The following is a 23,084-nucleotide window of genomic DNA, read 5'->3' on the forward strand; positions in this document are numbered from 1 at the left end:
TGAGCGGTGGCGCTTTCTGAGATGAGGAAGGCCGGGAGGAGGAGGCTGGGGTGCAGGGGAATCACGCTGTATTTGGGGCATGGATGTCTCCGAGGAGATGTCACATACAGAGCTAGATATGTACATCTGGACCTCAGGGCAGAGGTCAGGGTTGGAGATGAAAATGGGGAAGGATAAATGGCTAACTGTGGACTGTATCCTGGGAAACTAAGTTTGGAGATGGCAAAGGAGCACTGAGTGCAATGCAAACGGAGAGGCCCATTTCACGTTTTTAACTTCCTAGATTTGATGGGTGATTTTTGAACTTATTTTCTGTACTAATTCTGCAAAGTTGTTTTATATTTTATTTTGTTTTAACTCTCTAGTGGATCCTAGACTTACCTTTTTGAACATTTTTTACTTAAAGGAACATATACTAGCTCGAGTCAAAAAATCTTGTTTTGCATTATTTGTTAGGAGGTAGGGCAGAAATGAACCCATTTTTAAGTCACTTTCCCCCTCACAGCAAGGGCTGCTTATGAAAAGAGCTCATGCTTTCGCTCTGCTTCCCGTGTGCGACAGTGTCCTCACTCACGGGGAACTGCATTTCTCCTGCTGATTTTCCTGCTGCCACATACGCAGAGGCTACACTGCCCAGACCACCTTGGCCACGCGTGGTTTTTTGAACTTTTAAGCGCAGGGTCACGGGGACCGCCCCAGGACAGAGCCGCCAGCGCGGGCTGGCGGGAGCGCAGCCTGACAAGCAGCTGTGCGTGCCTGTCCCACCCACACGGCTCCTGGAAGGCGGCTGCCCTTGCGCGGAGCTGACGCGCCTCTCTGGTGCCCGAGCTTTGAGTGCTGGAAGGCTCCTCCGTGAACCGAAGACCCTTTCTCTTGCTCAAGCCAGGGCAGCAAACACCACCTCACCACGGAGCAGTTCTTGGTCAACGCCACAAGTATTTATCTTAAGTAGCGGCTTAGGCCCGAGGGCGCTAGCTCTGTTTGTGTCTTCCCCTGGGCTCTGAGCATGAATGGCTCTGCTCTGAAATCCAGATGCAGTGGTTGTTAGCATGACTTTTTTGCTTTTGGGTCTACACTGGCAATTCAGTTCTGTGCCCTCTCCGTCCTACATTTTTATAAGCCCAAGACCTGAAAGTATTCAGATATGTGGTAAACTTTTACTATTGAATAGCAACCTGATTATTAAGATGTATCAATCTTCTTTCTTTCCTACAAATTTCAGTGTTCTTCACTGGGAGTTGTATGGTTAATAGAATACAAGAATTAAGCACATAAACTCATTACTAGAGGCAGAATGTGCATAAATCTAATTGTCCACATTTCCTACCTATTGTTTAACAGCTATTTTTTTTAAAAAAATCCAGGCTCTGTTGTTGTTTGTATGCTGTCACTCTGGCTATAGAGATACAGAGTGTTTGCTGTCTTAGCCCTTTCATGATATTCTTTCCTTCCTGGGGTTGGCCCTCTCTAAACCTTGTAAAAGGGCTAATCTCTGTAATTACTTTCATTTATTATTATTATTTTTCTTGGAACTATATATATCTTCAAGTTATACCTGCAGTCACAGACATTTCAAAATTACTTTCCTTCCAAGAACATTATATTGTTTGATCAGGTGATATTCTCATCATGGCATGGAGTTTAAAATCATTACAATTGAAATATTTTGCAAACTCTTTTATTTCACATGTCAGAAGAAACCCATTTGTATGGTTAGCTGTGAGAAGGATGATTTGGGGCTTCATAAATTGTTAATTACTTCTTTGATCTTGATTTTAGAATCTGATGAAAGAGTTAGATATATTACTTTTCCTGGCACTTCCTGTCCTGGTTAATAGTGACCGTTTAGCTGGTACCCAGCCAGAAAGCTCGGAGCCATTCTGGATTCTTCTTTCAACCTCATTGCCTACATTTGAATAAACATTAGGGCTCATAGGGTCCTGTCTTTTAATCCATCAATATCCTTCTGCTATTGTCCATTGCAGGCAATGAGTAATCATTTTTCACTTGAACTTCTTTGTTAATATCCTAATTGGACTTCATCCCAGCTAGTCTTGTCCCATCCAAATTATTCTCCACATAACTAGAGAGATCTATAAAGCACAAATCAGGTCTTGTCACAGCTTGTGCCTCAGTATAGAATTAATTTCAAAGCCTTCATATGTTGTAGGAGGGTCTCTGTGATCGGACTCCTGCCTTTCCTGTCAGCCTCAGTTGTGCTACTCTTGGCCCGCACATTCTAGGCTCACGTTCCTCTGAATTGCTGTTTCCTGGAACAGGACGACTGTCTAAAATCCAGGCTCTCTGAATTTAAGCTCCTTACCCCCTCTACTGTGACTCCACAGACCTCAATCTTAGCCATCATTTGGCATGATAAATGGAGTGAGTGATTAAATATTACCATCTGGTTTCCTTATCTAGTAACTCCTGGAAACATATAGATTGGCCTGTAATTAATGAAGTTGAGGATACTGTCCCTTTTGATGATTTTTATTTTCACCACTTGATGTTTGCTATTACATAACAATTTTGATGGGATTCAGCATATACTTTGGATGCCCCATCGATAAAGTCTATTTCTGCTTTTGGTCTCCTACCATCCCTAGTGATCATTTGAGTTACTGTTTTAACATATATGAGCTTCATTGTAGCTTTAGAAATAGATGGAAGTGATTCAAGATTTTGAGAATAGATTTATTTTGCTAGAATAATAGTAACTGACTAATGAGAGGGGGTAAAAATGATGGGAATTTAGTCTGTGTTTAAATTTCGTAGCTTGCCAAATATGGTTCATCACAAAACTGTCAGTTTCACTCATTTCAGGCCATTTTAGCACCCTAGAAGTGTGCTTTAGTTACCTGACAAATAGTCGAGTACCTACTAATTACCAAGTACATAGGCACATAAAGAAAGCATTTACACAACTATTTTTGAGATAGAGGAAAAGTCCCAGTCTTACACACTGATGTTGATACTCCATTAATACATTTATTGAGCAACTGCTATGCTACTGTGTGCAGATGGGATGCTAGTCATCATGACTACAGACATGGTAAGTCAAGTGCAGTGACCTTGAGGAGCTCCACGATATATATAATATTATGCAAAATGGGATAGGGCTTAAAACTGAGCTATGAAAAAGAGTCTTGTTAACTCCCATAAGGGGAGGGGTCAAGGTGACTACACCCATCTGTTAAACAATGAAAAAGAAAGTTCACGTGATCCTGACTCACTCATCAGCAGAACCATCAGCGAAGCAAGTTTTTTGACACCTATTCCAGGATGAGAGAGAGAGACTATGAATATGAATGAACAAGAACCAGAGTTGAGAGGGTGACATCTGGGTCACATTAGTATGGGGCAAGAAAAGCACAGGATCCAGAAGAGTCTCACTGGAACCCAAAGAAGAAAGAACAGGAAATAGACTATTCTCTTGATAAAATAACTGTACTTAGCTGGAGCCCTATTGTATTTCGTTTATAGCATAACTCATAGTATTTCAAACTGAGCTGTCAGTAATTTTCAACAAACTCCTTAGGCTCCTTTGTAAAATCCCAAGTTTCAAAAGCCTTGGGATATTGTTATAGATGCAGACTTTATATACCTGTCACTGCCACAGCTATGTGCCTGGAGTAGAGAAAGTCAAATGAGCAGAGCTGATGTGCCCCTGGAGTGCACTGGTTCTTCCGGATCAGTTATTAATATTAGCACACTTCTCCTCTGATCCTTCCCAGAACAGAAGGAACAAAAGAACTTTAGGGCCCAAACAAAAAGAAAAAAAAATCATGTAGTGTAAACTCTTGAGAATAGCACAAGGCCAACAGTGTCTTAATTTATCTTTATTGAGAGTATTATAGATGTTCCCCCCCACCCTTCATTGATCCCTAGGTATTAACATGTAGTGGGAGCCTTAATAATCTCTTAATTGACCATGCTCAGGAGAGACCTAACATGTAACAGGAGCCTAGTAATTGAGAGCTGTTACGACTAAGACATGTTCTCAGGAATCTTCCATCTACTGAGGAGACAAGCATGTAAACAGACTGCAACCCCTAGCGACCTGTGAGGGAGAGAGTGGTCCCTGTTCTGATCCAGATTTCTGTCCTGGTTTGCCTCTGCCTGTCACACATGCTCTCCCTGCACCGGGGTGCTGTTTCATCCCTCATTGCTATTTCCTGGCAATTTTATTCTTTCCTAGTGTGTCTGCTTAAAATTAAGTGCAGAATCTTTACCTATTGTGTTGCTAAGAAAGCTTTATTTTCTTCCGTAATTTCCACAAACCACCTCCTGCCAATTTCGCTCTCTGTGGGACGGTGCCTGGGTTTTTGAGGTCTGCAGCGTGCTGTATCTCTCCACTCGCAGAGCAATTTGTTCTCGGGGCCACTGCCCTGTACCTGCCCATTTTGTATTCTGGCTCTGCTAGCATTGTTGCAGTAGGATGTTCTGGATATTTTTTATTCTATTCCTTTTGTTAGGAAGAGTAAATTCCTATTCGGAAGTGGGAATATGGATGTTTTGATACTTAGACCACTTGAGGGCTGAAGCTTAGAGAGTTTTCTTTAAAATCATTATGAGCTCTAAGTCGTGCGGGCAACGTGTCCTCATCTGCAAAATCTGCTACAGAGCTGTCAACAGAAATGTTGTTTTGCAGTTTTCCAAAGTAGTTTTTCCTGTAAGTCAGGCTTTCTCATCTTCAGCACTGCTGACAAGTGGGGCTGGGCAAGTCTTTGTTGGGCGGGCTGCCCTGTGCACTGCCAGACGTGCAGCAGTGTCCCTGGCTTCTCTACCCACTAAATGCCCATAGAAATCTCCCAGCGTTCACAGCTAAAAGTGTCCCCCCTGGACGGCCACATCACCCCGAGTTGAGAGCTGTTGCTCTAAATAATAAACATCTGAAAATAAATTGACGAACAAATTACAAAATGTGTTGAAAAGAAAGCAAAAACATTCACGATGACAGTGAATACTTATAGAGCAGTGATTTTCAACCAGTGTGCTGTAAGAATTTTTAAAACATGCAACACCTGACTATTTAGTCAGGGGCACTGACCTCTTTTCCCTTAGGTTGTCAAATAAAAAAATGACAACCAACATAACAGTAGCCATCTGGTGGGAATGAATCAAAATTATACCTATTTTTCTTTTGGGTCAGATCTTCAAAAAATATATATTTTTGGTGTGCAGCAGACTTTTAGTAATTAGTAAGTGCCATGAGATGAAAAAGGTTGAAAATCACTGTTGTAGAGCGCTTAATGTGGGCCAGGCACTGGTTTAAGAGCTCTTTTCGTATAAGTAACCTAGCTCACAGAGTAGGGGTATGATTGTACCATTATTGCCCACATTTTATAGGTGAGGAAACTGAGGCACAGAGAGGTCATGCAGTTGCACAGAAGTGTCCGGTCAAGAATCTGAACCTAGGCGTCGTGACCCTGGAGTCACTGAGCTGAACTTCCTGTGCCTCTCTCAACAAACCTCGGGGTAGTACCTCCTGTAGGTGCTGAGCAAATATTTCTTAATGAATAATGAATATCTATAAATCCAGGAATGATTTCATGTTTTAAATCAGTATTGAATAGATTTAGAGTCTTTAGTTAAATGAAAAAAAGTCAAAAAGAACTTTGAATACAATCAACTAAATATTCTCTATTACAGCAAAGCAGAGTCTCTTAGCATTTCTAAGCCCATTTACAGGACTCTTTTGTGAGAAGTTTGTCAAGGTGACCTTTAAAGTCTCTTCTAATCTTTGATTTGTGCGGCACTGCAGTTCTGCAAAATGTCAGGATGCAGACTGGTAAAACTGAACAAAATATTAATTTCCTGATGAGATTAAACATACCATCTGCTCTTGCCCTATGATAAGGAAACACTGGAGTCATCTTCTCTACTAAGCTAGGCGTGTGTTCTGATGAGGGATGGTAGTTTGACCTACCTTCAGGACTTATAAAAAATTAAATGTCTATAAAAAATTAAACATCTTTAACTAACAGGAAACCACTTTAGCCGATCAATTTTCAGACTTCCATAGTTGGCTTCCTATAATAGATAAGAGGGCTGGGCTCTAAAGTTTCTTTCAAGTGCACTGTGTCTGATCTATGTCGAAACAGGAAGCCTGCATTTTATATAATAAAATGTAAAAACAGTATTCTCTCATTCTTGTTAAAGATTTTTTTAATGTGTACTTATGTGAGGCAAAAGAATGGAAACTTCCGAAGTGTTAATTAAAATGTTACTAAAATAGCAATAAGTAAAATATAACCATAAAAAGAGCCAGAACACAACTTATTCACAATAGTTTCATCTTGCCAGTTCTCTTAAAATTCATATTGTGAATTGTAATTATTTTACTCTGAGACTATAAGTAATATATTTTCTTTTAAAAAATTGAATGGCTTCATTTTTCTCTTTAATTCTTAAGAAGTGACAATACTAGAAAAATGTCCTAAATCTTACTTTTCATGGAAGATTTTCCAGCTATGATGTGATAAAAGGGATAATGGAACCAATATATTTATCTTCTTCAGTGACAGGAAGGGATGCTTTTGTTTCCTGACCCAGGCCGTCCTTTACAGCGTTAGAATTCAGGATTTCTATAATGAGCCCTTACCTCCCACACAGTCTTGATGCAGAACATTACTTTGCTATTGGCATTTAGGATGGACTGTCCTGACATCTGCAATAATTTGTGGATTACTTTATGTACCTTGTGTAGAAAGTGGCTAATGAGTACTCAGCTTTCTATTGGAATGGTAAGGTTATTCAGGTATTTTTTTTCATAAGTGTAGAATTTTGAAAAACAAAGCCAAGTAAAACAAAATTACTCAGAAAATAGAAAGTGACTTTCTTTAGGTTGTTTGGAATTGTTCTCCCACTTGATGGGCAGGACCTGGGAATAGTTCTCCCACCTGATGGGCAGGACCAGGGAATTGTTCTCCCACCTGATGGGCAGGGTCTGGGAATAGTTCTCCCACCTGATGGGCAGGATCTGGGAATAGTTCTCCCACCTGATGGGCAGGATCTGGGAATAGTTCTCCCACCTGATGGGCAGGATCTGGGAATAGTTCTCCCCCTTGATGGGCAGGATCTGGGAATAGTTCTCCCCCTTGATGGGCAGGATCTGGGAATAGTTCTCCCACCTGATGGGCAGGACCTGGGAATAGTTCTCCCACCTGATGGGCAGGATCTGGGTTTCGATCACGTTGAGCTCCGAGTTGCCAGCAACAACTCCAAGCACCTAGCTACTGGAGGCTTAGTGTGTTTTATGAAGCTGCCTTCAGAAAAGTGTGATTGACAACTGCAGAGCTAGCAAAGAGCTAAGCCTTCATTAGTATATAAATACCATTCAGATATAGTTTACTTGAAGGTCAAAAATGATGACCGGTCCAGAACACACTTTTTCCAAGACCAGGATTAAGAAACAAAAATTATGTTGCCGATATGAGCAGAAAGTCAATACTCCTGATTCTAAACGACCGCCTTTTCCTTTATAATGGTTATGTCATCAAGTACTTTATTCTTCCACAAAAATCTAGCCCATGTATATTGCCCCGTTAGATCAGTAATATGATACAGTCTACATATGTTTTAAAAGAACCTTTAACAAGATTTTGAAAAAGCATATGTATTATTTTCTATTTTAACTGCTTTCTGGAAGTGGGAAAATATTGTACACTGTCTACTTAGTAACTAAATGGCTGCTCTTGCCAACTGCTTCTAAATAGTTATATATGCTACCTTAGATTTCATGGTTATGATACATTTTGTTACAATGGAGAGGCATTGGTATTTAATCTTACTATACATTAGGGAAGAATTACAGTAGAAATTATGCTTTACCTGGTTGTTGAATCTGAAACACATTAAGGGAGAGAGGGATGTGGAGTCATGGAGAGAACCAAATCCTGAAGATAGAACTCACTTGTAAAAAAAATTTTTTTTAAATACATTACTCATAGGGATCATCTCAGAAACTGAACTATGCCAATTAGGGTAGGAGGTGAATTTTAAGCCATTAGTCATATTAATTACTGGGTCTAATTCTTCTGATTGTGAAAATAAGACACTGACATATGAAATTGTTACATAAGAGCAATGTTCAAATCAGTGTTGCTGTGTTGAAATGATCGTTATCGTCCAGTGCAACTATCTAAGTCTCTCTGTTGTATGTGAGGAATATGTGTGACTTATTAAGTAGATAACTGGGACTGATTTCATAGATTCAGGAAAGAGTTCTGTGAGTAACAACTGCTGATCATCATTGCTCCTCATTTCTACTTCACTTAGGACATTTTCTTTCTTAATTCAGCCTCCAAAAGTTAGAAGAGTGAAAACTAGACCAGGACTATTCACAGGAGAGCACCTGCTTTTAGGAAAGTGGAGTGATGAACAACCAAAAGTTATGTTCTCATTTCTGTCTCCTACAATTAAATAGGTAGATACTGCTGAAATCTGGATACTATTTTATGAATTTTTCATATTATATTATTCCTTAGGACAAAGTGTTTTTAGGGAGAGGAAATTATGTTCAAATAAGTTCATTTTGGTTCTGATCATTTTAATAGAATTAGAGCTTGGCCATGGAAAAAACTAAAATTTAGGGGAAAATTTTCTTTGTATTTTCTTTTTATTTTGGTTATGTGATATCACTAGTTCCAACTAGTATAGAAGTTTGGGGATCAACTTGATTATTAGACATTTTGATAACTATGCATATGTCCCATGTAACACAGTTACTGTGGTGCACCAGTGACCTCTTAGCTCCTACAGACAGGGTGGGGCAAAAGCAGGTTTACAGTTGAGTATATGAAATAGTTTATTCTTGTATTATTTTCCGTATGAACAACTGTAAACCTACTTTTGCCCCACCCTGTATTTCTTTAAAAGTGCAGAAATTTGGTTGAGAATCTGAGACAGTGTCAGCTTTTGAGCATTCTTGAGTGCATCCACCCAGCTTGTGCTTCTTAACAAAAGGGCATCATGCTCCCAAATGCATTGTAAACAATTTGTTAAGTTCTGAAGTTCTACTGCTTTAAATACCTGGAAGATTGACGGTATTTCTCTATTTCTCACAAGTAAAACCCACAAAATAAAAGTTATCTAAGTAGCTTCCAATTTTTTTCTTTACTTTCAGCATTATCATCTACCACTTTTAGATGACCATCAGTCTCAGCTCCAATGCAGACTTGCGTTTGTTTTTGTTTGAATCCCCCCCCCCAGGTGCATGCTCCGCCTGCCATTGTGGTCACTGTGGTGCATTTCATTAAGCTTCTTGTTCTATCTGCTTTCTTGAGTCTTGGGAAACAGTATTTTTCTGAGTGATTGTACTATATTGTTCCAAATATAAGGCCACCCAGAATAGAAGGCAACCTCCAACTAGAAACAGCTCAAATATGGAGAAAGGCTGGGGGCCCAGAGCCCGGCGGGTCTTGCAGTGGTGGCCAGGGTGCCGAGGAGTAGGACGATGCCTGCCCACCCTCCCGGTGAGTGAAGACCAGCCAGCCGCTGGTTTGCTTGTGCGTAACCGGGTGGCTTGTGCTGCCGGAGGAACAGCCTGCGGGGGGTAGAGAGCGAGCCTGTGCGCGTGAAAGAAAGTTGCTGTGTGTCTAAATCTGGGGAGGGAAGTGGGGGCACAGTCATCTCCCGTGTTTCTTTCTTCCCCTGAACTGGAGGGTGAAAGCTGAGTGGCCCCAGACGCTGGAGAGCAAAGGTAGCCTGCACCTTGCATGAAAAAGAACTGTCAGACACCGGCAGACGCCTCCCGACCAGCCCAGAATATTCCTCGCCCTTCCAGACTGACCGCTGGCCCCAGAGACGGCCCTGTGCTGTGGGGTCACATGGGGCTTGGAAACAAGCCTCCCTGCAACCAGGAGTCACATTTCCCGTTTCATTAGGTTTCCCTCGTCTCCTGAGCCAGTCAAGTTACCATGGAAAGGGGCTTAATCTTATTGAAATATTTGTCTCACTTAGTAGCACATTTTAAAAAATACTTCAGTGAAAACATGTTAATCAACTATATATCGACTGAACCTAGATAATTTTCCAAATTTCGGTCTCATTCTAACTAAGCACATAGAAATCTAACCTTTTATTTTATAGTAACTAAATGAGATGTGGCAGAGTGATGTGCTTCATTCTGTTACAACCTAGAAAACTGTTTAGCACCTGCTGGTGTACAACTTTACCAGGCATTTGGCTACCTTTGTGGCTTCACAAAAATCACATAAACCATGAATCTGGGTCTTTCCTGTGATTATTAGTCCATGGCACACAAAGTGAATTTGAAATAGGACTTTAATCGCACAATGATAAAATTCCCCACACTGTGTAGTTCCTAGTGTAGCCTTTATTTTATTGTTCTTTTATTAAAGAAGTTTCCTTAAATAATATTTGTTATTTTTCTGAATAGATAAGGGTAGAACAGGACAATCCTAAATTGTCCAGAGGATTTGGTTTAGGGAAGCTACTTACTGATTTTAGAAATTTTCTTGAACCAAAATGCCCTGGAAGAGGTCCCATTCCCAAGCACGAGCATGCTAGGATTGGCATTCCTTCCATTTTACCAGGTCTGGGAAAGAACCTTTGAAACCGAAGGACTGGGCAGAGAAAGGTTTGAAAGGAAGAACTGGGAGGAGGGTAGCCCAGAGCTGGAGGAAACTGCCGGCCAAGACAGATTTCCAGCCCGCAGAAAGCCCAAACTGCAGGGGTGGGCCCTGAATGAGAGGTTTGATGTGAACTCTGCATAACCTCAGAGGCCTTTTCACAAGAGTTCAGAGGGTAGTAATAGTAGGGAAAGAGAATAGGACTAGAGCTCCCTTTATAATTCCTTTGTTTTGGAAACATTTGATTTCTACCAAGGGAAAGGATGTCCAAAGTTTGGTGGTGGGTTGGAGGGAGGGCGTGTCCAGTTAACCAACTTCAAATTGTTTCCCTTTTATTACTTGTATCAGGTACTATTACATCTGATTTGGTCTGAATTACAAATACAGGAAAACATATCTTATAAATATTTTACCCAGAGGGGGGTAGGGCTATTATAATTGGTTGTCCACCTGCTATTAATTTAATCGTTAGCAGCAAGGAAGGACAGAAGCTGGAGAGGTCACCTAAATGTCACATTCTATGGCTGCCTCTCCCTGTTGGCTAGTGAGGGTTGGGGAAGGACCTGCTTTGTTTCCATAACTCTGAGCAAGGACAAGAACATGGCCTCTGGTTTGTGAGGTGACAAGGGCAGCCGTCAAGGACGTGAGAAATGACAGCAACAGGGAAGAAAGAACATATTCCAAACTGCATACATCATAATTTTTTGTAAAAACTGATGAGAATTGCCAATTTCTTTTTAAAATTGCATGGTCTGCATAAAACCCATACCTAAAACTGTTGCTGCAGTCAGCTTCTCCTTCCCATCTCGACAGTACACAATGGAAGCTCTCCTGTAGATGCTGGGAAAGAAATGTCCAAAACCACACGATACTCCTCCTCAGGGGACAGATTCACAGGATCAAGATAAATGAAGCAGTTATTAATCTATTCGGTATGAAAAAAATCTGTAGGTTTGTTGATGGACAGAAATTAAAATCTCTCAGGCCCTCTGAGTATAAACAGGTTTGGAAATTCCCACTAGACTGCTTTGTATGGGAGGTTAGATAAGTGCTGCTCTTTTTCTTTCCTGATCCTTTAGTCTTTCTCCAAGCAATCCCTAGACAAAGTAGTTTTTATTTTTCCCCAGTTCCTGTATGGGTGACTGACTCTCGCAGTTCAAATTAACCATGCCAGGTTCTGATTCTCAGCAACTCACTAAACTATGAATATGTAATCTGACCTATTTTGTTTTTCTTATCTATAAGGACCAGAAAATACTGAATTTAGTTAAATCTCTTTGGAATATGTTCCACTATAGGTCCTCCCTCAAAGAAGCATTTTATAAGAGAGAGTTTCTCCAATGCAAGAATGTGATGTGTCTGCATTTTCTGAGACATATGGAATATGGCATTTGTCTTGCTGAATGAGCATGTTTAACTCAGCTGTGGAGTAACTCACAAATTCCCTACTCTTGAGTTTAAGTTTCAGAAATCATTCTTGAAATGTTTAATGGCCATTCCATAGGGGGCATCGCTCTCTTTGGTAAAACAGGAATGACATCTGGACATGCATAGAGATGGTTCTTGGTTAGCTTTTCTTGCTGGTCAAGCAGCAAGCGTGTTCCAGTTAACAGGCTGAGAATATTGTAGGACAGGCTTGGAAAAATAATTAACAAAAATGGCTAATTCTCGTTTGGCAGTGAAATTGAATGACATCTTTGCCGTTATAAACGACTCTTGTTTTAATAACAAAGTTGTTGATTTTCTACTAAGGGTTCTTTTAGGTTGTCATCAGGGGCTGATGGGAATAACAGTTCACCCAGCTCTCCAGCTAGCTTCAGTGGACATGCCACACCTTCTCAGCAGCCTGAACCCGTGGTACATTCTCTTAAGGTAACCAACCGTGTACACCCGTTTATCAAGAAATTCAGTTGTGTTGTGGCTTGTTTGCTGTAGTCTAGTAGTCCTCAGTCTTGTTTTAACTTTATTTATATGCTTTATTTTTGACCCCTAATGGTGTAACTTTATCTTAATTCTTGAAGTATTTTGATTTTTTCAACTAACAATGGGTTTGCTTACTTACGGTTGACTCTCTAGTGTTACCATTTTGTTTTGAGTAATGTGATCCATTATCTGCATCGAGTTGAAGTCTGACGTGCATGTATATTCATATGTGTAAAATACTGTTATAGATATTTTATGTGCAATGTTTGTAGCACAGATGTCTTCAAATATAGGGAGTTAATAGTTGGCCAAAGTAAGGAAGATATGCCATATTTTTCTTTCTTTATAAAGTACATTGTGCAGCTTACTAAAAGAAAGTAGTGAAACAAACAAAACCCACTTCATCCTTCACTAAATACAAATTAGGTCTTCACACTCTAGTTAATGTTCCTTTATAGAATATTAGAAAACAGATATATGCTCTTGCTCATAAAGCTATTTTTTGGCTTTTACTTCAAATTCTGTAGAGTTAAAAAAAGACTTGGCTAAAATTTATCATTTCAATTTCTTTTACCAGTAATGAGCTTTCCAATAAGTAATACTGATAATAAGTACCGTAAGTAAAGTTAATAATAAATAAGCAATATAAATACTTGAGTAGAAGCAGATGCAGGCAATAAAAATCATCTTAAAATTGATACAGTTCCTTGAAGTTTTATCAGCCTCCAAGTATGAAACACCACCCTTTAAGTGATCTACAATCCCTAGCATGTAGCCCGAGGAAACGCTCTGAGCCATGAAGCAGGTAGAGTGCTTCAGTCCCGCGCCTGCCACGTGAGTTTCACAGTTTTTCTAAAACTGTTTTGGATTCGGAATGATTTATCAACAGGCTGAAGATGCATTCTTTTGAGTGGGCCTCCCTTGCCCTGCATAAAGCAAATAAGTAGATGGGAACTTCAAAATATTAATTTGATTTGGGGATGATTTAGTTTGAGCAGAGCTAGCTCCCTCCTTAGGTTTTGCTGTCCCCTAGATGAAATGAGTTTGCTTCTCCCAAGCAGAAGCTGCGGAGGGAAGGTTCAGAACATGCCAGTGGCCTGCCCGTGGCCTTTCCTGTTTGGGTTGGGCTAACTCGGGAAGCAGCAACCGAGGAATTCATGGGACGCGAAGGCACCACAGCATGCGGGGTGCCACCCTCCGTCTGGTGGGTGCTGCTCTGTCTACTGAGGACACTTGCCCTGCCACAGCATCTGAATGCTGCTCAGCACGACAGCCTGTTAAAGGCGCTGTTCCCTTAGCATGAGCCCGGCTCTGGCTACCTGAAAAGCATTTTAGAGATGAAAAAAATGAGAGTGGCTTCCATCCTGTAGTATTAGTGTCTGCACACACTCCCCAAAGGGACTCGTGGGCCTTTTCAGGTTGGGGGCCGATTCCGCCTGCTGCCCTCTTAAAGGCCACGTGCAGTTTGACCAGGTCAGCACCGTGGGTGGCACTGCCGTCCTCCCCACCTTCTCAGTGCCGCCTGTGAGCGCCTGGAAGGAGGGGCAGGCAAGGAGCTCTTCAACTTTCTCTCAGTTCACTCTCTAATTTTCATATAAAATTTCCTCTCTAGAGAGGAAGATATTCTGTTCTAATCGGAACACATAAGTGTCCTCACTTGGCAGATGGGTAATACTGAACAACTAAAGTGTCTTTATTGGCGAACTGGAGGCTCTTGAATATAGAATGTGTTTGCTTCCATGAATTAACTGTCTGAAACAGAACTATGTGCAAACACAGCCTGTGGGACATGCATCTTAACACTATCTCAATGTAAAAAAATGTAACCACTCAACATGTTTTGTTTTTAAAAGCCACCAATCTGGAGCAGATTTATATCATAAGATTTTTCTGTTCTGAAAGAAATAATTACAGCAATGGCTCAGTTTCGTTTCTTCTGATAGATTTCAAAAAAAATTCTCCAGGATTTAATAACTCTGGTCATGGTTGGGGGAAGTGTTTGAAGTCAGTGTGAGAAATTAGCTCACTTAAAATAATACCACATTTTTCTCGTTTTAAAATTCATGATAACTATTAATTGGAGCTTCACTTCATTTAGTAGAAATTAACTGATTTGAAGTATACTTCTCTGAGGTGCATTATAAATCAAATTTGTAAGTAAATGAGCTTGTTTCAAGAGTTCTTAAGTTTCTTATGAATATTCACTGAGCATAGTCAACAGTATGTAAAGAATGTGAACTGACTAATCCGAGTTGAGTAAGTGGGTCAGGCTTTCGCTCACAACTCTCATATCCTGTATTATAGAAGTGGTATCTACATAGTAACAATGGCTAGAAGTTTTGAGTTAACCAGAGAGTAGTTTGTAAATTAGATTATTTTTTGCAGGATTGAACTCTGATAAATATCAATGTAGCCTCAGTATATATGAATTTGACATGGAGGTCCCACTTCATGCTTAAGTCATTTATTTGGCTCAACTGTTCATTGGTGCTAATTCTCAGGTGACACCTTTAGGTGTGGTCATCAGCATTGACCAAGAGGACAAGGAGTTAGCAACGTCAGGGTGGATTCTACAGGAACTTTTAGGAAAAGCATTATTATTTTCTATGCTAAGTTAATGCTTTGGTTTATAAGCTGACAAAGGAAAATAGCAAACAGCACTCAAAGCCCAAGTTTTGTACTATAGGAAATATTGACATGAAAACTTTACAGACATTTTAAAAGGATTATTATTTTCAGTCTATTTAGCGGTAATTTAGAGAAATGGAATCTAAAAACATCTCATCCCCAGATACTTTCCTCCAATGAAAACTATTTAAAGTGTTGCTCAAATATTTTCACTATAAGGAGTCAGTGTTTCTCATTGCTAATATCAAAGACCCATCTCCATAGTCCTTTCCTAGCCAATTCCTGAGAATGCCCAGGCAAGAACTGTGAGATCAGTAGTGTTAATGTTAACAAAAGTTCTTATGTACATATTCCTGGATTCTGACCAGTTTTACCATCACTATCACCTTTTTTCGTCATCTTTTCTATAGGCCATGTCTACATATCATTTGGATTGTTTGGTGTATAATTAATTATATCGCTCATTTTTACAATGAGCAAGAATTATGGACTCTAAATTGCTGACAGGTTATCTTAATGACCCAGTTAACTAAATGCATCTAATTATTTTAGACATTAATAAATTCAGTTGACTCTTAGTGATGCAATAGATCTTTTAATGGCCATTTGAAATCAAGTAGAATTGATTCCAGATAGGTTTCACAGCAATGAACTATTTTAAGAGATTTTGCCATGTATGTATCCACTCTGATATGCAGACATGGAGAAAACTAAAGGTTTTACAAAGTGGAGCTCCTTGCTGGTTTTATTCTATAACTAACAAGTTTTTTTCCATGTGAAATTTGCTTTTCTTTTTCAACAAATCCAGGTCTTGGATGTTCAGGAAACTATAGATCGTCAACAGGGTAAAGAGTATGAACATGACCTTAGTGAGACAGAAAAAGCTATAGTCAGAGAAATGTGCAATGTAAGTTTAATGTGCTTTGTTGTGTACTCTGTGTTGAAAGCCTCATCGTAGCTTAGTGACTGCTTCATGAATATCTACTTTTAAAATGCTGGTCAAGTGCCTTAATTATTTATGTGAAAATAAAATCAACTCCCCTTGTTTTTATCTTTAGTATTAACATAATCATGTTATAAAACATTCAGGTAAGCAATAATCAGCCAATATACTCCAGAATTATGAAAGTTTCTAAATAGTAAATTTATTGTCTAAAATGTATTACTAGTTTTATAAAATAAATGGGTTTCTGTTTCATACTTTTAAGAAGTTCCTTAGAAATCAGTGTTTAAAATTTGCGATAAAGAAAAAACAGATTCCTTTGGATTTATTTGTACTATACTTGGGGGAAAAAAGTCACCATCTTAATAGGTAATATCTGCTAGGTTCTTCATGCGGATATGTGTGTTTCATGTCATGCAAAGTAGTATCTTTACCTTTCAGTGGCAGACAAGCTCAGAATATAGTAATAGGAGACAGACACAAAAATCGATCTATGAAGTCATAGAGGAACACAGTAAAAAATATTGACATGCTATTTTCATGATGCATATCTTATGTGATCATTATGTGGTTTGAATTTTGTTATTAATCCCTGACTAAATTTTTATTCTTTCAGTAATATGCATGGACATATCATTTATTCAAAAATATAATTGTGAAGCTTATTAAAAAGCTAAATAGAATATTGTAGAGGAACACATTTGTTAAAAGCAAAAAATCATGGAAGGTTATATTAATTACTCATTTTAATTGGCTTCATATATATTGTACTTTTATCCTTATATTCTCTGTCCATTAGGATATCAAAATTGTTTAGAAATACCCTTAAGCTGTAGGACCAGGTATTCTCAGACACTTATCTCTTTGAGGTCTTCTTGGAATAGAGTAAAAGTTACAAAGTCCTATGGGTATTTTATATGTGCTGGGAAAAGAGTTTTAAGTTTCCTGCTTGTTTGTGTTGTGGCTGTTTTTCTTTTGCAACCCTTTCCAAGTCATTTTTCTTTCTTTCCTGCATATCTGTTTTTGTCTGTTTTCAAAGCGTCATTAGTTTTAGATGGCATGATTTCCTAACTGCATCGCTGTTTACCTGCTGTAGCTTTTCAGCCTGTCCTTAAGGTTTTCAATTAGAGTATTTCCCTTAGAGAGATTTAAGAATTCAAGCCACACACCTAGGAATGACTGTTGTTTCTCATCTGTTGACTGTGGAATGGGGAAGTTCAGACATTAGCAATTGTAGCAGTAGAGAGGGCCACAGAGGTCATCTCTCAGTGGGTCTCCAAAGAGCAGTGTGTGGAGCTCCTTCATAATTCAGAGATCTGAGTTTTACCCCAGACCATGGGCAATTTGGATAGCACTTACTGGGCAAGAACACCACACTTGCATTTTATGTTTGAGGAAATGAAGATCCTGAAATTTGTTACTTGCTCAAATTGTTATCTACAGAACAGTTAAATGAGCAGGAGTCTACCCACATCTCCTCTGAGGACTAGCTCTCCCCACTTTCCCAAGTATGGCAAATCTGGGGACTTCCATTTTCTTTCCTTGGGAATGAAAAGTAATGCGTCTTACATCTCCAGTGTGCTTAATGCCAGAAATTCTGTACAGAGGTGCCAGAATTATTTCTTTTTTTGCCTCTTAAAATTTTAGATGAAAGATTTCTAGACATCACGAAATTTTTCTTAATCACAGAAGGGACCTACTCATGGATTGTACCTTGATTAGTTTGTAAAGATCTTTTAGTTTGCCTCTTTTCCCAAAAATAGGCCAAAGGGCCCCATGCACTGGTATTGTTTTTCCCCTATAGAAACTATTTTCCTGAAGCCAGAAGCTTTCCTTCTTTGTTTGCCTTTAAACATTCTCTGGGAAACCTTTCTAACTGTCCACTTTTGTATCTGATTGCCAGAATTTGAAAAAAATAAAATACAAGCCAGCCCAAATCTGACAATGAGCACTCATATATTTGGAAACTGCTTAAAAGCCAAGGGAAAAAAGTGTTGACTTAAAATATTTGCTTCACCATTATAAAAACATCAAAACCACAAATCAAATACTAGAGAACAGAGAAATGTTTTTGCAAAATGTTTTCATGGATAAGTAATTTCTTAGGGACCAGCTAAGATTGTGAAACCTATTAGAGGAATGATGTGCTTTTATAATAATGGCACAGACATATAAAGCCTTCTCGTGATGTGAGATCAGTTGTAAGACTCAGAACTTGATGGAAGCTTTGCCTCCCCCTGAAGATAAGCTGTTGACGTCTATACAACAGAAGACTGGTATTCACAGCACATCATGCTGGTTAGTAAGCACAAAGGGCTTCATTCCCTTCCCAAACTGTGCCACAGAAATAAATAGTGAATCTATCTTTTTGTGTTAATGGTTTTATCTTAGGTTTCTCTGTTTGACTCTTATAAATTCCTGAGATTTTCTAGCTGAAATACTTGATAGGTCATCTAGGCCACAATCTCAGACACCAACCTGGTCTGCTCTCTTAGTTAGCGGGTCCCTATTCTGTGTCCCCTTAGCATCCTTGGCTTATTTCAGAGTCTTCCTGCTCTGCATTTCCTTTCACCACCTGGCCCGCTGCAGTCTACATCTGAGCACCTGAAGAGGGGTTGCATTTTGATTTGTAACCATCTAATGCTCTGGGTCTGTGATCCTTTGAGGTTTTGCGTTTATCTTCTACTTCTACACCACAGATTTAAAGCATGCAGGGTAGATGCAATTATATTTACAATTTAAGGGCTAGAAAGAGATGCTACCTTGGCTTCCTGATTAGATGTTTATATCTCTTCACAGTCAGTTTATTAAAAAATGAGATTCTCTTAACTCCCTTGTGTACAGCTTGAGCCATCCGTTGCTATTACATTCCTTTCCAATAGTTAAGGACCATAACTACAACTCTCTTCAAATATGACAGGACATTTCTGCCACATAGTAGTGTCTGCTAAAACCTGGAGACTATAATAGTTGCACCAGCTTACAAATTAAAGTACACAGAACCCTGTATTATTCTTACCAGGTTTCTCTGCAGTATCTATTCTATTTAAAAGAAGCACAAAACAAAAACACACACAGTCTATAAAATAATGAATGAACCAACTAGTTTTGTGTTCATGTTATAGCCATGTAAATTTTTGTGGAATTTACCAACCTGAACATAATCTTTACAGTGAAACACTCTAGGAGGGTTAATGATTGTTACTGTGTGTATATGTGTGTTTTCCAGTTACTGTTAGCATAATAATCTTATTGGTGAATTCAGTAGTTTTACCTTATATTTTATTCTTAATCTCGCCGTTACTACTGTCCCTCTAAAATGGTCCAATTTTTAACATTGTGATTGTATCTAGTTCAGTGATTCTCGACTGTATTCTTATCTTTTCCCCGCATTTGATGCTTTCTGTTTTGGTAATCTGAGAGATCATACTGTTTGGTAGCTAAGATTCATGATTGAAGCCCCAACTCTGCAGGGAAATTTACTAGTGGCCCTCAAGCTATCAGCTCAGGACTTAAATAGCTCAAGATCAAAGCTTCCTCAATTTCCTTTGATATCCCTTGTTAGAGAAGCATAATATAGGAATCAGGATGATTTTGCTTAGCGGTTCTTAATTCTCACTACACATTAGAATCACATTAGGATCTTTTTAAAGATACAATGCCTGCGCCTCACCTCCATCAGGGCCATCTCCGAGGCTGGGGCTCCTGTGTCAGAGTCCTCCACGCGCACAGTGTGCAGCTGGACCTGAGCAGCAGAGCCTAGTGGTCCCACCTGCTGAGTAGGTCTTGTAATTTAGAAGCTTGCACCACATTTCATTTGTGTTTGAGCTCATTCACGTGGATATTTTGTCTCTTGTCTTCACATTGCCCTTGGCCCCCCTCATAAATCTCCCTTAAAAACACACATCTCTTTGTGGAAGAGAACAATTAAGATGCTTGCTTTTTTTTTTTTTTTTTTAAAGGTTGTGTGGAGGAAACTTGGAGATGCTGCAGGTTCGTGTCCTGGGATTAGGCAGCATTTGTCTGGAAACCAGTACAAAGGACCAATGTGAGAAACATGCTTTCAAACATGAGGTCACCACTGCCAGAAACAGATAACAGAAAAGAAGAGTGGATTTCCACAAACCTGAACTCATGGAATAACATGGAGTGATTGTACATTGCACATATTTTCCCTCTAAAAACCTTTAGTATAACTAAAGCTGTATTTTATGTCTCTCGCTTTGATGTCTACAATAGTCAATTTCAAACAAGGTAGCTTTGAAAGTCACCATTTTGGTACCAATATTTTCATTAGAACAAAACGTTTTTGACTCCTTAGATCTAAGATTATAATCGGGAAACACGCATGATTGGAAGAGTACAGTAGAGCCTTGGTGGTTTTGATAGAGTTGAAACATAGCATTTAATGGTGGGAGTTTTCTACCATGTTGTACTGAAGATAAGAAGAGGTAGGTATCTTCCAGCTTCCCAAGATTGAGAGTTCTGAGTACCTATTTCTTATATTTTAGTCAACAAAATACTAGTTCCTGATGCATAATTTAGATGCAAGATAAGATTAGGTTTCCGGGATTTTGTTCTGACTTTTGAGGTGCTACACTACTACATAAATTCTCTTTACCAGCTGGTAGCAAGACTTTGTAGAGTGCTTATCAGAGAGTACCATTTATTTCAAATGCTCAAAATAAATTTCTTTTAATCCTGATGTATTTTTCATGAAGACACTTCTTGGGACATGTCATCCTCCATCGTCACCCAGTGTATCAATTGATAATATTAACTATTTCAAGAACAAGCAAACAACTTTTCTAAGTGTTTTCAGCTGTGAGATGTCAATTTCTACAATTTAGTTTCTAGACATGCTGTTATATTTAATAAACTTCATGTAAACTTTAAAATATTGCACTGCATTTATGAAAACAGCAGCTAATGTTTTATGAAACTGGCGCATGTCCTTCATTGAGGCTAAAAGCTTTGTTCAGATTGCCTGAGGTTTGAAAAAGAGGTGTGCTAGCTTTGCTTAGTTTATTTCTAAATTTTGGTATATATAATATTAGACTGTGTGTACTGAAAATGCTATGATAGGTATTTTGTGTTTACTCAAATGCAATGATAGTTTCCTGTATGAATGTGCAAGAGGCTTGTGACAGAATGCTAAGTTTTTACTGTAGTTTAAGGTTATAAAAGTAGGAATGCAACAATTACCAGTCTTCTTCTAAATTACTCATATTTGATTCATAGCAGATACTCTCTATTGTTGTTTTTAAATGGGCTTATTACACAGTTTATTAATTGTCATTGGTGAAGGGATTTTATTATAGTTTTTAAATTGTGATAAAAGCCAGTCCTCTGCTTTCAGAAAATATTTATGAGTTAATTTATTATAGACTGATCTCTCTAATTATCATAATTGGGTTACCATTTAAGCCTATCTTTCTTTTTATATTTTTAAAATATTACTACTCTGTAAAAGAAAATTGCTTGCTATATTTACACCTTCTCTTGTTAGAAAAGCTTTCATCCCTAAATTGTTGTATTCCTACACTCTGAAGACACATTTAAAATAAGTTTTTGTGCCTGCAGAAGCTAATACAAGGAACACTGGTCTTTTGACAAAATACTTGTGTAAATTTTGATACTGTATTAAAACTATTTTTTTAAAGTTCCACATAAAATGGAGTATCAAGTATGTGTTCATCTTAGCACTGGTAATAAATTATTTAATCTCACAGTGTTTCTTTTTCTTCAAAATGTTTTTTCTAAATGACATTTCTAATAGTCACTAAATACCATAATGCTCATGTATGATGATAGTAATAGTATAGATGACTTATTACCTTAAATATGAAACAAAGCCATGCTTTTAAACATGCTCTCAATGCGGGGTTTAATATTCAGGTATTCCTCAACTCACACTATTCTCTATTATAATGTAAAAAATTTAGAACATTGAAAAATATTTTAAAATTAGTTTGTTATAAAACCTTCGTTTGTTATTTTAATTCATCTAGATTCAAATTAAACCTAATTTCTAACTATTACTTAAAATCATCAGAAGGAAATTTACTGGAGGGGAAATTAAAAACTTAGCCTCTGTACTTAGGAAGCTTGTATATTACTGAGGGAAGAGGTAATATACACATATAACCAAGACATAAATCAGAAAAAATAAACAAATGGGACTACATCAAACTAGCAAAGAAAACCACCAACAAAATGAAAAGAAAACCCATTGATTGGGTGAACATATTCACCAATGAAACATCTAATAAGAGGTTACTATCCAAAATTTATAAAGAACTTATAAACCACAACACTAAAAAAATTCAATCCAATTAAAAAATGGGCAAAGCACCTGAATAGACACTGCTCCACAGAGGACATACTGATGGCCAAGAGACATAAAAAGATGCTCATGTCACCAATCAGAGAGATGCAAATGAAAACCACAGTGAGATGTCGCCTCACACCTGTCGGAATGGCTCCGTGAACAAATCAACAACAGTGTTGGCGAGGGTGTGGGGAGAGAGCCCTGGTGCACGGTTGGTGGGAATGCCGACTGGGGCAGCCGCTGGGAAAAACAGTATGGGTTTCCTCAAAAAAATGGAGCTGCCCTATGATCCAGCGATTCCACTCCTGGGAATATACGTGAAGAAACCTCTGACACTATTTAGAAAGAATATGCACCCCTATGTTCGTTGCAGTGTTATTTACAACAGCTAAGATCTGGAAGCAGCCCAAGCGCCCCTCAGTAGAGTGGATGAAAAAGCTGTGGGACATTTGCACCATGGAACACTACTCAGCCTTAAAAAAAAGGAAATATTACCTTTTATGAAAGCATATTTGGATCTGGAGAGTATTAGGCTAAGTGAAATAAGCCAGTCAGAGGAAGACAAACACCAGATGATTTCACTTATATGTGGAACCTAATGAGCAAAATAAACTGACAAACGAAATAGAAACAGACTCATAGAGACAGAACAGGCTGACAGCTG

At 38.7% G+C, this 23,084-nt stretch overlaps 1 protein-coding gene across 6 annotated transcripts in view; it reads left to right on the forward strand.

Moving 5' to 3' along the window:
• Positions 1-21,818, forward strand: part of CCDC85A (coiled-coil domain containing 85A) — a 147,420-nt gene extending 125,602 nt beyond the window's left edge. For 2 of the 6 annotated variants that reach the window (XM_087823577.1, XM_087823578.1), the window contains one exon: positions 20,052-21,818. In XM_087823577.1, the coding sequence (XP_087679703.1) occupies positions 20,052-20,141 (90 nt within the window). In that variant the 3' untranslated portion in view covers positions 20,142-21,818. Of the gene's footprint in view, positions 1-9,341; positions 9,477-12,347; positions 12,468-15,954; positions 16,054-20,051 lie in introns of all 6 variants that reach the window. The other 4 variants (XM_087823573.1, XM_087823574.1, XM_087823575.1 and 1 more) reach the window with 4 other exon arrangements.
• Positions 21,819-23,084: the final 1,266 nt, after the last annotated feature.

This window comes from Miniopterus natalensis, chromosome 13 (genome assembly GCF_054644295.1).
Source record: "Miniopterus natalensis isolate mMinNat1 chromosome 13, mMinNat1.hap1, whole genome shotgun sequence".
NCBI lineage: Eukaryota > Metazoa > Chordata > Mammalia > Chiroptera > Miniopteridae > Miniopterus > Miniopterus natalensis.